Source organism: Coregonus lavaretus (genome assembly GCF_964263955.1).
Source record: "Coregonus lavaretus genome assembly, contig: HAP1_SCAFFOLD_2521, whole genome shotgun sequence".
In the NCBI taxonomy this organism is placed as follows: Eukaryota; Metazoa; Chordata; class Actinopteri; order Salmoniformes; family Salmonidae; genus Coregonus; species Coregonus lavaretus.
Window position 1 is genome coordinate 1 of NW_028164155.1, and position 19,885 is coordinate 19,885.

Genomic DNA, 19,885 nt, shown 5'->3' on the forward strand with positions numbered 1-19,885 from the left:
TTTAGCAATGTGCAAATAGTTGTAGTAAGAATAATGGGGAAAGATAAATCTACAGATAAATATTGGTGGTATTTAGAATGTTGTTTTGTGCTTCACTGGTTACCCTTTTCTCATGGCAACATGCCCCAAATCTTGCCGCTGTGATAGCACATTGCGGTATTTCGACTAACAGATATGGCAGTTTATCAATATTTGACTTGTTTTCTAATTCTTTGTGGGTCTGTGTAAACTGTGGGAAATATGTGACTCTTATATGGTCGTACATTTGGCAGGAGGTTAGGAAGTGCAGCTCAGTTACCACCTCATTTTGTGGGCAGTGTGCACATAGCCTGTCTTCTCTCAATAGCCAGGTCTGCCTATGGGGGCCTCTCTCAATAGCAAGGCTATGCTCACTGAGTCTGTACGTAGTCAAGGATTTTCTTCATTTTGGGTCAGTCACAGTGGTCAGGTATTCTGCCACTGTGTACTCTCTGTTTAGGGCCAGATAGCATTCCAATTTGCTCCGTTCTTTGGTTGATTCTTTCCAGTGTGTCAAATAGTTATATTTTTGCTAATTAGGTTGCTGGGGCTCTGTGGGATCTGTTTGTGTTTGTGAACAAAGCCCCAGAACCAGATGGCTGAGGGGACTCTTCTCTAGGTTAATATTTCTGTAAGTGAGGGATTTGTGGTGGAATGTGTGAACATCGCTTCCTTTTAGGTGGTTGTAGAATTTAACAGCTAATTTATGGATTGTGATAACTAGCGGCTATAGTTCTAATTCTGCTCTGCATGCATTGTTTAGAGTTTGCATTGTACACAAAGAATACTGCATGCATAGTCTCAATTGGGTGTTTGTCCCATTTTGTGAATTCTTGGTTGCTGAGTGGACCCCAGACTTCACAACCATAGCAGGCAATGGGTTCTATAACTGATTTAAGTATTTTTAGCCAGATCTTAATTGGGATATCAAGTTTTATGTTGCTTTTGATGGCATGGAAGGCCCTTCTTGCCTCTCAGATCGTTCACAACTTTGATGTTAAAGCCGAGGTACGTACAGTTTTTTGTGTGCTCTAGGGCAACTGGAAGGATGGCATTTGTATTTGTGGTCCTGGCAACTGGACCTTTTTTGGAACACCATTATTTTTGTCATACTGAGATTCTCTGTCAGGGCTCAAGTCTGAAATAATATATGCAGAAGATCTTTGTGCTGCTGTAGGCTGTCTTTGGTTGGGGAAAGAAGCACTAGATAATCTGCAAACAGTAGACATCTGATTTCCGAGTCCAGTAGGCTGAGGCCGGGTGCTGCAGACTGTTCTAGTGCCCTCGCCAATTCATTGATTAATATGATGAAGAGGGTGGGGCTCAAGCTGCATCCCTGTTTCACCCCACGACCCTGATGAAAAAAATCAATGTGTATATTTTTGTATATATATATATATATATATATATATATAAATAAAAATATATATATATTATTATTTTTTAAATTAGGGGGTAGATCAGCTTTAATATTGCAGATAGATTGTAACTTCCATCAATGTAATTGTCTGCATCACTTCCAATCCCCCATATGTTTTTATTGCAAATATATATACAGTGGGGAAAAAAAGTATTTAGTCAGCCACCAATTGTGCAAGTTCTCCCACTTAAAAAGATGAGAGAGGCCTGTAATTTTCATCATAGGTAGACGTCAACTATGACAGACAAATTGAGAATTTTTTTCTCCAGAAAATCACATTGTAGGACTTTTAATGAATTTATTTGCAAATTATGGTGGAAAATAAGTATTTGGTCACCTCCAAACAAGCAAGATTTCTGGCTCTCACAGACCTGTAACTTCTTCTTTAAGAGGCTCCTCTGTCCTCCACTCGTTACCTGTATTAATGGCACCTGTTTGAACTTGTTATCAGTATAAAAGACACCTGTCCACAACCTCAAACAGTCACACTCCAAACTCCACTATGGCCAAGACCAAAGAGCTGTCAAAGGACACCAGAAACAAAATTGTAGACCTGCACCAGGCTGGGAAGACTGAATCTGCAATAGGTAAGGAGCTTGGTTTGAAGAAATCAACTGTGGGAGCAATTATTAGGAAATGGAAGACATACAAGACCACTGATAATCTCCCTCGATCTGGGGCTCCACGCAAGATCTCACCCCGTGGGGTCAAAATTATCACAAGAATGGTGAGCAAAAATCCCAGAACCACACGGGGGGACCTAGTGAATGACCTGCAGAGAGCTGGGACCAAAGTAACAAAGCCTACCATCAGTAAAACACTACGCCGCCAGGGACTCAAATCCTGCAGTGCCAGACGTGTCCCCCTGCTTAAGCCAGTACATGTCCAGGCCCGTCTGAAGTTTGCTAGAGTGCATTTGGATGATCCAGAAGAGGATTGGGAGAATGTCATATGGTCAGATGAAACCAAAATATAACTTTTTGGTAAAAACTCAACTCGTCGTGTTTGGAGGACAAAGAATGCTGAGTTGCATCCAAAGAACACCATACCTACTGTGAAGCATGGGGGTGGAAACATCATGCTTTGGGGCTGTTTTTCTGCAAAGGGACCAGGACGACTGATCCGTGTAAAGGAAAGAATGAATGGGGCCATGTATCGTGAGACTTTGAGTGAAAACCTCCTTCCATCAGCAAGGGCATTGAAGATGAAACGTGGCTGGGTCTTTCAGCATGAAAATGATCCCAAACACACCGCCCGGGCAACGAAGGAGTGGCTTCGTAAGAAGCATTTCAAGGTCCTGGAGTGGCCTAGCCAGTCTCCAGATCTCAACCCCATAGAAAATCTTTGGAGGGAGTTGAAAGTCCGTGTTGCCCAGCGACAGCCCCAAAACATCTAGAGGAGATCTGCATGGAGGAATGGGCCAAAATACCAGCAACAGTGTGTGAAAACCTTGTGAAGACTTACAGAAAACGTTTGACCTGTGTCATTGCCAACAATGGGTATATAACAAAGTATTGAGAAACTTTTGTTATTGACCAAATACTTATTTTCCACCATAATTTGCAAATAAATTCATAAAAAATCCTACAATGTGATTTTCTGGATTTTTTTTTCTCATTTTGTCTGTCATAGTTGACGTGTACCTATGATGAAAATTACAGGCCTCTCTCATCTTTTTAAGTGGGAGAACTTGCACAATTGGTGGCTGACTAAATACTTTTTTCCCCCACTGTACATACACATGCATACACATACATACACATACGTACATATAAATACATGACATACATATTTATACATATCCTTTTTTTAAATGTCCAACCCCACCACCACTTCCCTAATTGGAGTAAACTAGTGAACAACAATGCTTAGGCCTCTACTTCCAGCTTATACATAATATATACATTTTATGGACACAGTCAATTTGACAATAATTATATTTTGTTTGTTTTTACTCCTTAACTTCCTCTACCCTCAACCTCTCCGATCATTTTCATGATGTCCATCCGGTTTGCTTCTATATGCCATGTCTTTCTAACTGTGCTCTTTCACAAAAGCTCTCAACCTATAACCTATATACTTATTATGGACACAGTATGCTTACATTATTAGTTATCTTGTTGTTATTAGCTGTTGTTAGTTGTTATTAGTCCCATCCTTCAACTCCATTCAACACCACCCATCTATCTCTTAACACCATCCATATTGGATTTCTATTTGCCATATATTTTTCAACTGTACTGTGATGTTTTACAAAAGTTCTGAACCCTTCCATTCTCATTGTTTCTACAGATTGCAAATTGCAAATAAACATTTATGCTAAAAGTATTATTATATCATTGATCGATTGACTATGACTTTTCAGATCACCCAGTAATGCTATCTGCAAGGTTAGCTCCAGGTAAATATTGCAATCCTTCAGCCATTCCTGGACCTGTGACCAGAAACAAGCTACAAATGGACAGTACCAAAACAAATGATCTAATGATTCTGTCTCTTCGCAGCAAAATCTGCAGAGCTGGGAAGATTGTATCTCCCATATAAATAACATTCTATTGGTTGCAAAATGTTGTATAATAATTTAAATAGAAAAATTATATGTTTTGAATCCGGCGGCATTTTGCGTATCAGTTCCTAAACCATTTGCCATGGAATCGGTACGTCAAAAATCTCTTCCCAACTATTTTGCAATCTATATGGGACAGCTGTCAATCCTTTGGTCCTTAAATGAAACTGGTATACTTTTTTATTTATCACAATTTTCTTTAACCAATTATGTTCTTTAATGCAGGGCCGACAGACAAGTTCCTTACTTTTTCCCCCTTCCACTTTCCTCTTCCATTTTTGCGGTAATGCTGCAATTATTTGGTTGTAATTTTGGGTAGAGCAGACACTTCCATATGTTTTTGTTAGCTGCATGTGCGACATAACTCCACCAGTCCTACCTATGATATAATTTACGAAGATTATACCTTTTTAAAACATTTTTTCAAAAATTAATGGTTTTTTATCAATTAGTATATTTGAGTTTAACCACAATATTTGTTGCATTATTTGTTCTGTCGTTTCTGGAAGATTACATTGAAATTGCAACCAACTTTCTATGGCTTGTATTAGAAATAGTGATATTTGGGAGATTATTTCCTTTTCAAATAACTGAAAGTGAGAGGTTGTAATCTGAATAAAGGGAAAAAGGCACATTTTGAACATGGGGTGTCTATGTGTTTATTGCCAATTGTAACTGCACACATGTTGATTTTATAATGTCATATGTTTCCCCCCCCCCCCAACACTGCTTTCCATCAATTTGTATAGCAGACCCTCATGCCAAATTGAATCAAAAGCTTTTTTGAAATCAACAAAGCATGAGTAGACTTCGCCTTTGTTTTGTTTTGTTTGTTTGTCAATAAGGGACGCGCAGGGTGACTACATGGTCTGTCGTACGGTAATTTGCTAAAAAGCCAATTTGACATTTACTCAGGACGTTGTTTTCACTGAGGAAAAGTAGGAGTCTGCTGTTAATGATAATGCAGAGGATTTTTCCAAGGTTGCTGTTGATGCATATCCCACGGTAGTTATTGGGGTCAAATTGGCCTTTGGTTAAAAATATTGGGGATACCAGAGCTGAGGATAATGTTGAAGAGTTTAAGAATAGCCAATTGGAATTTGTGGTCTGTATATTTTATCATTTTGTTTAGTATACCATCAACACCACAGGCCTTTTTGGGGTTGGAGGGTTTGTATTTTGTCCTGTAGCTCCAATTTTCCCAGGAGTGATTTTGATTATATGGATTCTTCAATCACAGTGTTTTCTCACATGCTCTCCCTCCTTTTTTCTTAGTGTTTTAGTGTTTCACCATAGTGAAGGCATAAGCTAATGTTTTCTGGGTCTCTGTGTTTTAGGTTTCTCAATTTCTTTCTAGTTCCTCCTCTCCTCCTCTCCTCCTCTACCTCCTCTACCTCCTCTCCTCCTCTCCTCCTCTCCTCCTCTCCTCCTCTCCCTCCTCTCCTCCTCTCCTCCTCTCCTCCTCTACCTCCTCTCCTCCTCTCCTCCTCTACCTCCTCTACCTCCTCTACCTCCTCTACCTCCTCTACCTCCTCTCCTCCTCTCCTCCTCTCCCTCCTCTCCTCCTCTACCTCCTCTCCTCCTCTCCTCCTCTCCCTCCTCTCCTCCTCTCCTCCTCTCCCTCCTCTCCTCCTCTACCTCCTCTCCTCCTCTCCCTCCTCTCCTCCTCTCCTCCTCTCCCTCCTCTCCTCCTCTCCTCCTCTCCCTCCTCTCCCTCCTCTCCTCCTCTACCTCCTCTCCTCCTCTCCTCCTCTCCCTCCTCTACCTCCTCTCCTCCTCTACCTCCTCTCCTCCTCTCCTCCTCTCCCTCCTCTACCTCCTCTCCTCCTCTCCCTCGGTGCTCCCTGTCTGTGGATTAATTAAGGAGCAGTGAGAGGCTCACAGTCACACCTCTCTCCCAGATGCTCCCTCCTCTCCTCCTCTCCTCCTCTCCTCCTCTCCCTCCTCTCCTCCTCTCCTCCTCTCCTCCTCTCCTCCTCTACCTCCTCTCCACCTCTGTCTATCTCCACCTCCACCATCTCTGTCACCACCTCCGTCACCACCTCCGTCACCACCTCCGTCACCACCTCCGTCTCCGTCTCTGTGGTGAGCGCTCATACTTCAGGACCTGCACCCTTAAAGGGCAATCTGCAGCTCACCCCACCACTGTATTGGTAAAAGGATGAGGAATGGGGCTGCATTAATCGTCAGAGCTATGGATGGAAGGACTGACCATCCATGACGTCAACGTATAGTTGTAACCACGGTTTCAGGCTGTGTTTGTTTACAATTACATTGCTTCTATTTTGGGTTCTGATGGGGTACGTCAGTTGAACTAAGCTTGTGAGGAGAAGTTATATTCTTCAAGAATCAATGGGTATATATCATTAATTTAAAAGTAAAAAAAAATTGATGTAGCAACTGCATATTGCCCCTTTAATCACCTGTCCCTCCTGGACCAGGCTTCATTACACAATGCTCAGGAGTGGGACAGGAGGAGAGGCTGGATCTAATCTGTGTGTGTGTGCATGTGTGTGTGTTTACATGTGCGTGTGAGTGTGTGTGCTTGTGTGTGCATGTGTGTCTCGGGGTCAGGGTGGGGTCTCCCATGCAGTGGCTGTGATGGTGAGTAATAGTGGTTTGGGGTCAGGGCCCATGATTACCTTCATGGTCAGAATACTGATGCAGCTCCCCTATGATAGATACCAGTGTGTGTGCGTCACGGGACAAATCACTCAGACAAACGAGGAGAGGGAGAGAGGACAGATGAGAGTGGAGATGACGCCCCCTGTCTCCCACCCCTCCAAATGTCTCCTTCATAACATTCATCTCTCACACCTCTCTCTCGCTCTCTCCATCTCTCTGTTTCTCTCTCTCCATTTTGGTTTGATTACTGAATTGTACAAAAATCACATTTACCAATGCTATATTTAAACCTTGATGGTGAGGTCACTTTTGCTGAAAACAGCCCAAGCCTCATAACAGGCCATAGTATGGGAGAGGCAGGCACAACAGACTGACTGGCGGGTAGTCAAGGAGAGGGTACAGTATCTCACACACAGAATATCATCCTTTGTTGACCCTACGACAGGCGCTGAAGGAGGCTCTGGCAGGTTACCATGGAGACCAGAACACAGACAAACCCAACACGAGTCTGTGAAGTCCCCAAACAGACTGACTGATATCATGATATATTATTTATAAAAGGACTTTTATTTGAATGATATCATTCAAAAAGACCCAACAAAAGGTTCAACCTGTTAACAGAAAGTATGCCACAGTAAAACTGTGTGTGTACAGCGTCGAGTGTGACATCATTCGCTCATTACCCATGTAAATGAATGCGTGTGTAGGATGTTAGACATTTTAATCGATGGTAAGATGGAACATTTCAACAAACAGCATCACTCCGGTGTCGAGTCACACGTGAAAAGTGGAGCGCACAAGTCCTAATGGATATGTATATACAATATGCATGCAAATGTATTCAGATGGATGCGTGCACATTGTGCGAAGGGATCTACATTACCAGAGCCCCATTAAGTCAACGCACAGCCCTGAGGAAGCACAGTAGACGTATTAAACTCCTCAGCTTCCTGGGACTAAGTGTTGCTGTTTTATTAAGTTAAGCTGCCTGGACCCAAACCTTGTTTGTGTGTTCATATACATCTGCCCTCTTTTGTCTTGAGATATCGGTTCTTCAAATAGTTTAATCATATTTTCCTTGTGTACTCTAGCCTTTTGGAATGCAACCTTAAAGATGGAATGTCATCCGAATGGTGTACAAAACATTTGAGAGAGGATCAAATGACCAGGAGAAAGTGGACGGTGCATCAGTTCTGATTGCACGTCTCATTCTGTATTCTCCACTCATCTCTAAAAAGCTGCAACAGAATGAGATCCTTAAAGTAGGCGAAGGGCTCATTTGCTGATGACGCTGTCATTTTGTCCCCATGATGGCTGAACACACAGACAGGCCAGCTGAACTGGGCTAGAGCTAGTGATGTATAGCGCCTTCAGAAAGTATTCATACCCCTTGACTTATTCCACATTTTGTTGTGTTACAGCCTGAATTCAATATCGATTAAATCGATTATTTTGTTTCTCACCCATCTACACACAATACAAATGACAAAGTGAAAACATGTTTTTTAGAATTTTTTGCAAATTAATTCAAAATTAAATACAGAAATATTTCATTTACATAAGTATTCACAACCCTGAGTCAATACATGTTAGAATTACCTTCGGCAGCGATTACAGCTGTGAGTCTTTCTGGGTAAGTCTCTAAAAGCTTTGCACACCTGGATTGTACAATATTTGCACATTATTCTTTTTTAAATTCTTCAAGCTCTGTCAAGTTGGTTGTTAATCATTGCTAGACAGCCATTTTCAAGTCTTGCCATAGATTTTCAAGCCGATTTAAATCAAAACTAAATAGGCCACTCAGGAACATTCAATGTCGTCTTGGTAAGCAACTCCAGTGTAGATTTGGCCTTGGATTTTAGGTTATTGTCCTGCTGAAAGGTACATTTGTCTCCCAGTGTCTGTTGGAAACCACACTGAACCAGGTTTTCCTTTAGGATTTTGCCTGTGCTTACCTCTATTCCGTTTCTTGCCGATGACAAGCATACCAATAACATGATGCAGCCACCACCATGCTTGAAAATATGAAGAATGGTACTCAGTGATGTGTTGGATATGCCCCAAACATAACGCATTGTATTCAGGACATAAAGTTAATTTATTTGCCACATTTTTTGCAGTTTTACTTTAGTGCCATATTGCAAACAGGATGCATGTTTTGGAATATTTTTTATTCTGTACAGGCTTCCTTCTTTTCACGCTGTCATTTAGGTTAGTATTGTGGAGTAACTACAATGTTGTTGATCCATCCTCAGTTTTCTCCTATTACAGCAATTAAACTCTGCAACTGTTTTAAAGTCAACGTTGGCCTCATGGTGAAATCCCTGAGCGGTTTCCTTCCTCTCCGGCAACTGAGTTAGGAAGGACGTCTGTATCTTTGTAGTGACTGGGTCTATTGATACACCATCCAAAGTGTAATTAATATCTTCCCCATGCTCAAAGGGATATTCAATATCCAAACGGTTTGACCTACAAAACTATTATGACAACTCTATGGAACACGACGGTGGTCTCCATTTTGCTCTACGACCCCCACAAGTGTCAGGGGACTCGGTCTGAAGTCGGTACTGTTGATGTGCCAAATTCTGTCTGTACTTTTGTGTCCGAACCGTTTAGGCTACAAACTAATGTGACCACACTGTCGTGTCCGAACCGTTTAGGCTACAAACTAATGTGACCACACTGTCGTGTCCGAACCGTTTAGGCTACAAACTAATGTGACCACACTGTCGAAACGGGAGATTCTCACAAACACGTCTGAAGGTAACCAGTACCGGTTTAAAAAAATAAGTATGAAGGTAGTATTGTGGTTACTCAAAAAATGGGTTAATTGGGGCTGTTTTGGTACCCTTCCCCAGATCTGTGCCTCGACACAATCCTGTCTCGGCGCTCTACGGACAATTCCTTCCACCTCATGGCTTGGTTTTTGCTCTGACATGCACTGTCAACTGTGGGACCTTACATAGACAGGTGTGTGACTTTCCAAATCATGTCCAATCATTTGAATTGACCAGAGGTGGACTCCAATCAAGTTGTAGAAACATCTAAAGGATGATCAATGGAAACAGGATGCACCTGAGATCAATTTCGAGTCTCATAGCAAAGGGTCCGAATACTTAGGTAAATAAGGTATTTCAGTTTTTTATTTTGATTACATTTGCTAAAATGTCTAAAAAACTGTTTTCGCTTTGTCATTATGGGGTATTGTTTGTAGATTGATGAGGAAATTTTTTATTTAATCCATTTTAGAATAAGGCTGTTACGTACCAAATGTGGAAAAAGGGAAGGGGTCTGAATACTTTCCAAATGCACTGTATACAGAGAGAGCCAGTGATGTATTCTAACTACAGTATAGTATATATATATAGCTACAGCCAGTGATGTATTCTAACTACATTATAATAAACAATACCGTTCAAAAGTTTGTCCATTAAAATAACATCAAATTGATCAGAAATACAGTGTAGACATTGTTAATGTTGTAAATGGCTATTGTAGCTGGAAATGGCTGATTTTTAATGGAATATCTACATAGGCGTACAGAGGCCCATTATCAGCAACCATCAGTCCTGTGTTCCAATGGCACGTTGTGTTTGCTAATCCAAGTTTATCATTTTAAAAGGCTAATTGATCATTATAAAACAATTTTGCAATTATGTTAGCACAGCTGAAAACTGTTGTGCTGATTAAAGAAGCAATAAAACTGGCCTTCTTGAGACTAGTTGAGTATCTGGAGCATCAGCAATTGTGGGTTCGATTACAGGCTCAAAATGGCCGGAAACAAATAACTTTCTTCTGAAACTCGTCAGTCTATTCTTGTTCTGAGAAATGAAGGCTATTCAATGCGAGAAATTGCCAAGAAACTGAAGTTCTCGTACAACGCTGTGTACTACTCCCTTCACAGAACAGCCCAAACTGTGGGAGTGGGAGGCCCCGGTGCACAACTGAGCAAGAGGACAAATACATTAAAGTGTCTAGTTTGAGAAACAGACGCCTCACAGGTCCTCAACTGGCAGCTTTATTAAATAGAACCCGCAAAACACCAGTCTCAACGTCAACAGTGAAGAGGCGACTCCGGGATGCTGACCTTCTAGGCAGAGTTGCAAAGTAAAAGCCATATCTCAGACTGGCCAATAAAAAGAAAAGATTAAGATGGGCAAAAGAACACAGACACTGGACAGAGGAAGATTGGAAAAAAGTGTTATGGACAGACGAATCGAAGTTTGAGGTGTTCGGATCATAAAGAAGAACATTTGTGAGACGCAGACCAAATGAAAAGATGCTGGAGGAGTGCTTGATGCCATCTGTCAAGCATGGTGGAGGCAATGTGATGGTCTGGGGGTGCTTTGGTGGTGGTAAATTGGGAGATTTGTACAGGGTAAAAGGGATCTTGAAGAAGGAAGGTTATCACTCCATTTTGCAACGCCATGTCATACCCTGTGTACAGCGCTTGATTGGAGCCAATTTCTTCCTACAACAGGACAATGATCCAAAGCACAGCTACAAACTATGCAATAACTATTTAGGGAAGAAGCAGTCAGCTGGTATTCTGTCTATAATGGAGTGGCCAGCACAGTCACCGGATCTCAACCCTATTGAGCTGTTGTGGGAGCAGCTTGACCGAATGGTACGTAAGAAGTGCCCATCAAGCCAATCCAACTTGTGGGAGGTGCTTCAGGAAGCATGGGGTGAAATCTCTTCAGATTACTTCAACAAAACTGACAACTAGAATGCCAAAAGGTCTGCAAGGCTGTAATTGCTGCAAATGGCGGATTATTTGAAGAAAGCAAAGTTTGAAGGACACAATTATTATTTATATTAAAAATCATTATTTCTAACCTTGTCAATGACTACATTTCCTATGCATTTTGCTATATTTCCTATTCAAACTCATTTCATGTATGTTTTCATGGAAAATAAGGACATTTCTAAGTGACCCCAAACCTTTGAACGGTAGTGTACATATCACCCACAAACTCAGTACATTAAACTGTCCCAGAAGAAAGCGTATGTACGTCACAAATGGCACCCTATTCCTAATGACCGGCGAGACTGCAAAAAAAGCAAACCTGGAATATATATATATATATAGCTAGAGCTAGTGATGTATGTACTAACTACAGTACCAGTCAAAAGTTTGGACACACTGTCTGTCACGTTGTATAATGATTAGAAGACAGGGCGCAGGAATATTAGGGGTTTTATTTACTCCACCCAACACAAGGTACGTCATGGAAAACGACAGGGACGAAGCCCAAAGCATAGTTGAAAGATATATGGGGCGTAGAAATGCAAAGAGGGTGGCCAGCAGAGAGAGGTGGGATATGGGGGGTCTTGGTTGGTTGAAGGGCAGCTCTTGGGGAACTGTTGGGGGGGATCATGAATCGCTGGTTCGGGTCCCCGTTTTTTGACCTTGTGGGAGATATGTCGACGTGCCCTTGAGCAGGGCGTTGACCCTGGTTGCTTCTGTGTGTCGCTCTGGATGGGAGTCTGTCAGATGACTAATGTGATGTAGTTGTTGAGCGGCTTCACTGCAAGTACAGTGGTTTGCGAAAGTATTCACCCCCCCCCCCTTGGTATTTTTCCTATTTTGTTGCCTTACAACTTGGAATTAACATGGATTTTGGGGGGGGGTTTGTATCATTTGATTTACACAACATGCCTACCACTTTGAAGATTCAAAACATTTTTTACTGTGAAACGAAGAACAAGAAATAAGACAAAAAAACAGAACTTGAGCGTGCATAAGAGTCTCTTGGGGTATGTCTCTATAAGCTTGGCACATCTAGCCACTGGGATTTTTGCCCATTCTTCAATGCAAAACTGCTCCAGCTCCTTCAATTTGGATGGGTTCTGCTGGTGTACAGCAATCTTTAAGTTATACCACAGATTCTCAATTGGATTGAGGTCTGGGCTTTGACTAGGCCATTCCAAGACATTTAAATGTTTCCCCTTACACCACTCAAGTGTTGATTTAGCAGTATGCTTAGGGTCATTGTCCTGCTGGAAGGTGAACCTCCGTCCCAGTCTCAAATCTCTGGAAGAATTTCCCTGTATTTAGCGCCATCCATCATTCCTTCAATTCTGACCAGTTTTTCTTGATGGCCAAAAAGCTCAAATTTAGTCTCATCTGACCAGAGTACCTTCTTGCATATGTTTGGGGAGTCTCCCACATGCCTTTTGGCGAACACCAAACGTGTTTGCTTATTTTTTCGGCCACTCTTCCGTAAAGCCCAGCTCTGTGGAGTGTACGGCTTAAAGTGGTCCTATGGACAGATACTCCAATCTCCACTGTGGAGCTTTGCAGCTCCTTCAGGGTTGTCTTTGGTCTCTTTGTTGCCTCTCTGATGAATACATATGCACGCACCACTTTTCCGTTATTTATTTTTTATACTTTTTTGAAACAAGTTATTTTTTTCATTTCACTTTTGTGTATGTCCATTACATGAAATCCAAATAAAAATCCATTTAAATGACATGCTGTAATGCAACAAAATAGGAAAAACGCCAAGGGGGATGAATACTTTTTCAAGGCACTGTAACAAAGGGATGTAACCCAAACAAAAGAGAGAGGTGTAAACCTCTAAACAATACACGGGACGAGACCCGTAATCATACACATACTAATCAGGGGGAATGGGAACCAGGTGTGAGTAATGAGACAAGACAGTCCGGGGTTGGTGGTAATGATCCATGTCAGTGACGCCTAGAAGGCCAGTGACGTAGACCTCCGGAGCTGGTGAACGGAATGAGCAGCAGTACCGGGGGGGATCCATGACACACACCTACTCATTCAAGGGTTTTTCTTTATTTTTACTATTTTCCACATTGTAGAATAATAGTGAAGACATCAAAACTATGAAATAGCACATATGGAATCATGTAGTCACCAAAAAAAAGTGTTAAACAAATCAAAATCTATTTTATATTTAAGATTCTTCAAATAGCCACCCTTTGCTTTGATGACAGCTTTGCACACTCTTGGCATTCCCTCAACCAGCTTAACCTGGAATGCTTTCCCAACAGTCTTGAAGGAGTTCCCACATATGCTGAGCACTTGTTGGCTGCATTTCCTTCACTCTGCGGTCAGACTCATTCCAAACCATCTCAATTGGGATGAGGTCGGGTGATTGTGGAGGACAGGTCATCTGATGCAGCACTCCATCACTCTCCTTCTTGGTAAAATAGCCCTTACACAGCCTGGAGGTGTGTTGGGTCATTGTCCTGTTGAAAAACAAATGATAGTCCCACTAAGCCCAAACCAGATGGGATGGCGTATCGCTGCAGAATGCTGTGGTAGCCATGCTGGTTAAGTGTGCCTTGAATTCTAAATAAATCACAGACAGTGTCACCAGCAAAGCACCCCCACACCATAACACATTTACGTTTTACATTTTAGTCATTTAGCAGACGCTCTTATCCAGAGCGACTTACAGTTAGTGAGTGCATACATTCATTTATTTAATACTGGCCCCTCCTCCATGCTTTACGGTGGGAACTACACATGCGGAGATCATCCGTTCACCCACACCGTGTCTCACAAAAACACAGCGGTTGGAACCAAAAATCTCACCGGTCTAATGTCCATTGCTCATGTTTCTTGGCCCAAGCAAGTCTCTTCTTCTTATTGGTGTCCTTTAGTAGTGGTTTCTTTGCAGCAATTCGACCATGAAGGCCTGATTCACACAGTCTCCTCTGAACAGTTGATGTTGAGATGTGTCTGTTACTTGAACTCTGTGAAGCATTTATTTGGGCTGCAATTTCTGAGGCTGGTAACTCTAATGAACTTATCCTCTGCAGCAGAGGTAACTCTGGGTCTTCCATTCCTGTGGTGGTCCTCATGAGAGCCAGTTTCATCATAGTGCTTGATGGTTTTTGCGACTGCACTTGAAGAAACTTTCAAAGTTCTCAACATTTTCAGTATTGACTGACCTTCATGTCTTAAAGTAATGATGGACTGTCATTTCTCTTTGCTTATTTGAGCTTTTCTTGCCATAATAATAATATAATAATAATATGCCATAATATGGACTTGGTCTTTTACCAAATACACAACACAACTGATTGGCTCAAACGCATTAAGAAGGAAAGAAATTCCACAAATTAACTTTTAAGAAGGCACACCTGTTAATTGAAATGCATTCCAGGTGACTACTGGTGCCAGTGGTGTATACAAACTACAGTGTAGTATATACTGAGTATACCAATCAATAAAGTGTCAGGAGGATGATGAGGAGAGACAGAGAGAGGTGAGGTGAGGTGAACATTGATAGACTGTCTGACAGACAGAGCAGACACTCTCTACCTCACAGTGAAAAACTCGAAATTAAACCAGAGACCCAGTGAGGCAGGAGAGACAGAGAGAGGTGAGGTGAACATTGATAGGCTGTCTGACAGACAGAGACCCAGTGAGGCAGGAGAGACAGACAGACTAGCGGAGCATATTACAATAGAGCTAAATAAGTCATATTAGAGTAGAGATCAATAGGTCATACACTATATATAGAAAAGTATGTGGACACCCCTTCAAATGAGTGGATTCAGCTATTTCAGCCACACCCGTTGCTGCCAGATGTATAAAATCGAACACACAGCCATGCAATCTCCATAGACAAACATTGGCAGTAGAATGGCCTTACTGAAGAGCTCAGTGTATTTCAACGTGGTACCATCATAGGATGCCACCTTTCCAACAAGTCAGTTTGTCAAATTTCTGCCCCGCTAGAGGTGGTAGGCCACACAAGCTCACAGAACGGGACCGCCGAGTGCTGAAGCGCCTAAAAATCGTCTGTCCTCGGTTGCAACACTCACCACCGAGTTCCAAACTGCCTCTGGAAGCAGCGTCAGCACAAGAACTGTTAGTCAGGTGCTTCATGAAATGGGTTTCCATGGCTGAGCAGCCACACACAAGCCTAAGATCACCATGCGCAATGCCAAGCGTCGGCTGGAGTGGTGTAAAGCTTGCCGCCATTGGACTCTGGAGCAGTGGAAACGCGTTCTCTGGAGTGATCAATCATGCTTCACCATCTGGATGTCCTACGGACGAATCTGGGTTTGGCAGATGCCAGGAGAACGATACCTGCCCGAATGCATAGTGCCAACTGTAAAGTTTGGTGGAGGAGGAATAATGGTCTGGGGCTGTATTTCATGGTTCGGGCTAGGCCCCTTAGTTCCAGTGAAGGGAAATCTTAACGCTACAGCATACAATGACATTCTAGACGATTCTGTGCTTCCATTTTTGTGGCAACAGTTTGGGGAAGGCCCTTTTCTGTTTCAGCATGACAATGCCCCTGTGCACAAAGCGAGGTCCATACAGAAATGGTTTGTGTCGAGATCAGTGTGGAAGAACTTGACTGGCCTGCACAGAGCCCTGACCTCAACCCCATCAAACACCTTTGGGATGAATTGGAACGCCGACTGTGAGCCAGGCCTAATCGCCTAACATCAGTGCCCGACCTCACTAATGCTCTTGTGGCTGAATGGAAGCAAGTCCCCGCAGCAATGTTCCAACATCTAGTGGAAAGCCTTCCTAGAAGAGTGGAGGCTGTTATAGCAGCAAAGGGGGGACCAACTCCATACTAATGCCCATGATTTTGGAATGAGATGTCCACATACTTTTGGTCATGTGGTGTATTAGAGTAGAGCTCAATAGGTCATATTAGAGTAGAGCTCAAGAGGTCATAATAGAATATAACTCAATAGGTCTGGTGGGGGCTAACAAGAGAGAATTCTCCATCATGTTTTGTCTTAACGCCTACCTCTCATCCTATCTCTACCACTCTCTCCGTTTCTCTCGATTACTCTGTCCCTACCTCTCTCTGTTCATATCACTCTCTCCCTACCTTTCACCCTCTCTCTATCACTCTCACCCTCTCTCACCCTCTCTCAGCCTCTCTCAGCCTCTCTAATCCCCTGCCTGCTGTTTCTTGATATCCGGCAGGCCCACCGTGTCTACACCAGCTGGCAAGTGGGTTGGAGGTGAGACTCTGTTACAGGTAACAGGTACGCCTGCCTGCGTGTGTGTGTGTGTGTCTATTGCCATGCCAACCTGGGGAAGCTGGCACTCTGGAGTGTCTATCCCCAGGCTGGCAGGTGCCCTGACAGTGCCTTGTACAGAAACATAGAAACAGGTATAACACCTGACAAATCAGACGGAACAAACATGGCCTGATTAGGGATCAGAGGGAAGCAGGCTGATCAGGACAGAAACAGGCTGACACACACACACACACTCAACCACTCTGATCAGAGGGTCATGACCCCTGACAATACTCACTCATGCCAACACTGAGAGATAGACCAGTGTGTGTCCGTAACATTGGCTGCCACCACCAAAAGCTGGACACACACACACACACACTCAAACCCCCTGCCCGCTGGGGTGACAAAATGCTCTCTGTGCAGAAAGAGATAGTTGTCATCCCAGTACACACAGAAAGCTGCCCTAAAGGAGATTGTAACTGTTGGACCCTCCAGGTGCTGATGTGAAGATGGGACTGCGTCAACCAAAGCTAAGGCTCAGCTGATTGATCGGCATGCTTCGGTGCTTGGTGGTTTCATGGTATGGAGTCCAGGTAGACTGCATTTGTGTGTGTGTGCATGTGTGTGTGTGTGTGTGTGTGTGTGTGTGACTCTACCCACTGATCTCTAGTTGAGGTGCAGCCCTTAGCGGACAATACAGTGATGTTGAACTGAATCCATGTAGTGGGAAGTGTACTGTACTCACTGATCTCCAGCTGTCTCTGGATGCGTCCCTTGCAGCGCTCCCTGTAGTCTGACTGGGTGGCGTTGTACTCTGACATCACCTCCACAAACTTACGGGACAGCGTGGAGTGCTATGGGAGAGAGGGGAGAGACGGGGGGACGGGAGAGACAGGGAGACAGGTCCGTTAAGGTCATTGTCACGCTCTTCTTATCGCTCACCTGTCTCCTCCTCTCACCTGTCTCCTCCTCTCACCTGTCTCCTCCTCTCACCCGTCTCCTCCTCTCACCCGTCTCCTTCTCTCACCCGTCTCCTCTCACCCGTCTCCTCCTCTCACCCGTCTCCTTCTCTCACCCGTCTCCTCTCACCCGTCTCCTCCTCTCACCCGTCTCCTTCTCTCACCCGTCTCCTCCTCTCTCCTGTCTCCTCCTCTCACCTGTCTCCTCCTCTCACCTGTCTCCTGTCTCCTCCTCTCACCTGTCTCCTCCTCTCACCTGTCTCCTCCTCTCACCTGTCTCCTCCTCTCACGTGTCTCCTCCTCTCACGTGTCTCCTCCTCTCACGTGTCTCCTCCTCTCACGTGTCTCCTCCTCTCACCTGTCTCCTCCTCTCACCTGTCTCCTCCTCTCTCCTGTCCCCTCCTCTCTCCTGTCTCCTCCTCTCTCCTGTCTCCTCTCTTCTGCCCCCTCACTCATCCTTATATCTCTACCACTGCACTCTCTCCTCTCCCCCCTTCTCACTTTCTCTCCTCCTGACTCACCTGTGTCTTGCGTATCCTCAGGTCAGCTGAAGACTTGTTCTGGCTCTCCTCCTGCTCAATGGTCTGTTGGATACCTGCAGGAAGACAGAGGAGAGAGATGGTCTGTTAGGTACCTGCAGGAAGACAGCGGAGAGAAACAAACGATCACTACCGGGTCATAGGTCACTGCTCATCAGGAGCAAACAGCTGTTTCTCTCTGCTACCTGAGTGTAAAGGACATCACGCTGCTTGCTTAGCGAGTGCCACTTTCTCCTAAATCGCTTCATTCTTAGGTTCGAACCCAGGACCTCTGCCTCGCAAACACACGTGACCCACCTGAAGCCTTTTAGCCAGTCGTGCCACTGAAAAGCGAACTATTTGGCAGCGCAAGTGGAGACAATTCAGGCTGAGGAGTGAGTTATAAAGATCCCCATCTGCTACAGGAGCACCTGAGGTGGACAGAGCCAGGAAATAAGGAAAAAGAAAGGTGGCATTCAATAATAAAAGGACGGATGTCAAGAATAAACTGTAGAAAGAAAGAGAGTAATGTACGCTTCAAGGTAACAACTATTTGGCTGCACTTTGTAATAGGATTTGGAGGTATTCCTTCCAGCATGTTTGCGTAATGAGTACTTTCCTTATCGCTCACTCTGTCAGTTTCATATTTCAGAAAATCGTTATGGCAACTGTGTTCCCAACCCTAATAGCATACATTAGAAATCCTCTCTTGACTAGAAATCACAGTAACGCATCAACCTGGGCTTTTATATTCACATTTACATTGTGATGCACGGCAGTATACGCCCAAATGTGTAATGTAAAGATACAGTTGAAGTCGGAAGTTTACATACACCTTAGCCAAATACATTTAAACTCTGTTTTTTCACAATTCCTGACATTTAATCCTAGTAAAAATTCCCTGTTTTAGGTCAGTTAGGATCACCACTTTATTTTAAGAATGTGAAATGTCAGAATAATAGTAGAGAGAATGATTTATTTCAGCTTTTGTTTCTTTCATCACATTCCCAGTGGGTCAAAAGTTTACCTACACTCAATTAGTATTTGGTAGCATTGCCTTTAAATTGTTTAACTTGGGTCAAACGTTTCGGGTAGCCTTCCACAAGCTTCCCACAATAAGTTGTGTGAATTTTGTCCCATTCCTCCTGACAGAGCCGGTGTAACTGAATCAGGTTTGTAGGCCTCCTTGCTCGCACACGCTTTTTCAGTTCTGCCCACACATTTTCTATAGGATTGAGGTCAGGGCTTCGTGATGGCCACTCCAATACCTTGACTTTGTTGTCCTTAAGCCATTTTGCCACAACTTTGGAAGTATGCTTGGGGTCATTGTCCATTTGGAAGACCCATTTGCGACCAAGCTTTAACTTCCTGACTGATGTCTTGAGATGTTGCTTCAATATATCCACATAATTTTCCTTCCTCATGATGTCATCTATTTTGTGAAGTGCACCAGTCCCTCCTGCAGCAAAGCACCCCCACAGCATGATGCTGCCACCCCTGTGCTTCACTGTTGGGATGGTGTTCTTCGACTTGCAAGCGTCCCCCTACTTCCTCCAAACATAACAATGGTCATTATGGCCAAAGAGTTCTATTTTTGTTTCATCAGACCAGAGGACATTTCTCCAAAAAGTACGATATATTTCCCCATGTGCAGTTGCAAACTGTAGTCTGGCTTTTTTATGGCGGTTTCGGAGCAGTGGCTTCTTCCTTGCTGAGCGGCCTTTCAGGTTATGTCGATATAGGACTAGTTTTACTGTGGATATAGATACTTTTGTACCTGTTTCTTCCATCATCTTCA

General features: G+C 43.4%; 1 protein-coding gene across 1 annotated transcript in view; it reads right to left on the bottom strand.

Moving 5' to 3' along the window:
- Positions 1-5,986: 5,986 nt before the first annotated feature.
- The window catches only part of LOC311117393 (syntaxin-1A-like), a gene marked incomplete at its 3' end in the record, with an annotated part of 69,029 nt that continues 55,130 nt past the window's right edge, over positions 5,987-19,885 (bottom strand). Inside the window, exons 3-5 of the mRNA XM_084192339.1 lie at positions 18,091-18,164; positions 17,356-17,464; positions 5,987-6,084 (exon numbers count right to left, since the gene is read on the bottom strand). Of these exons, the coding sequence (XP_084048465.1) occupies positions 5,987-6,084; positions 17,356-17,464; positions 18,091-18,164 (281 nt within the window). The remainder of the gene's footprint in view (positions 6,085-17,355; positions 17,465-18,090; positions 18,165-19,885) is intronic.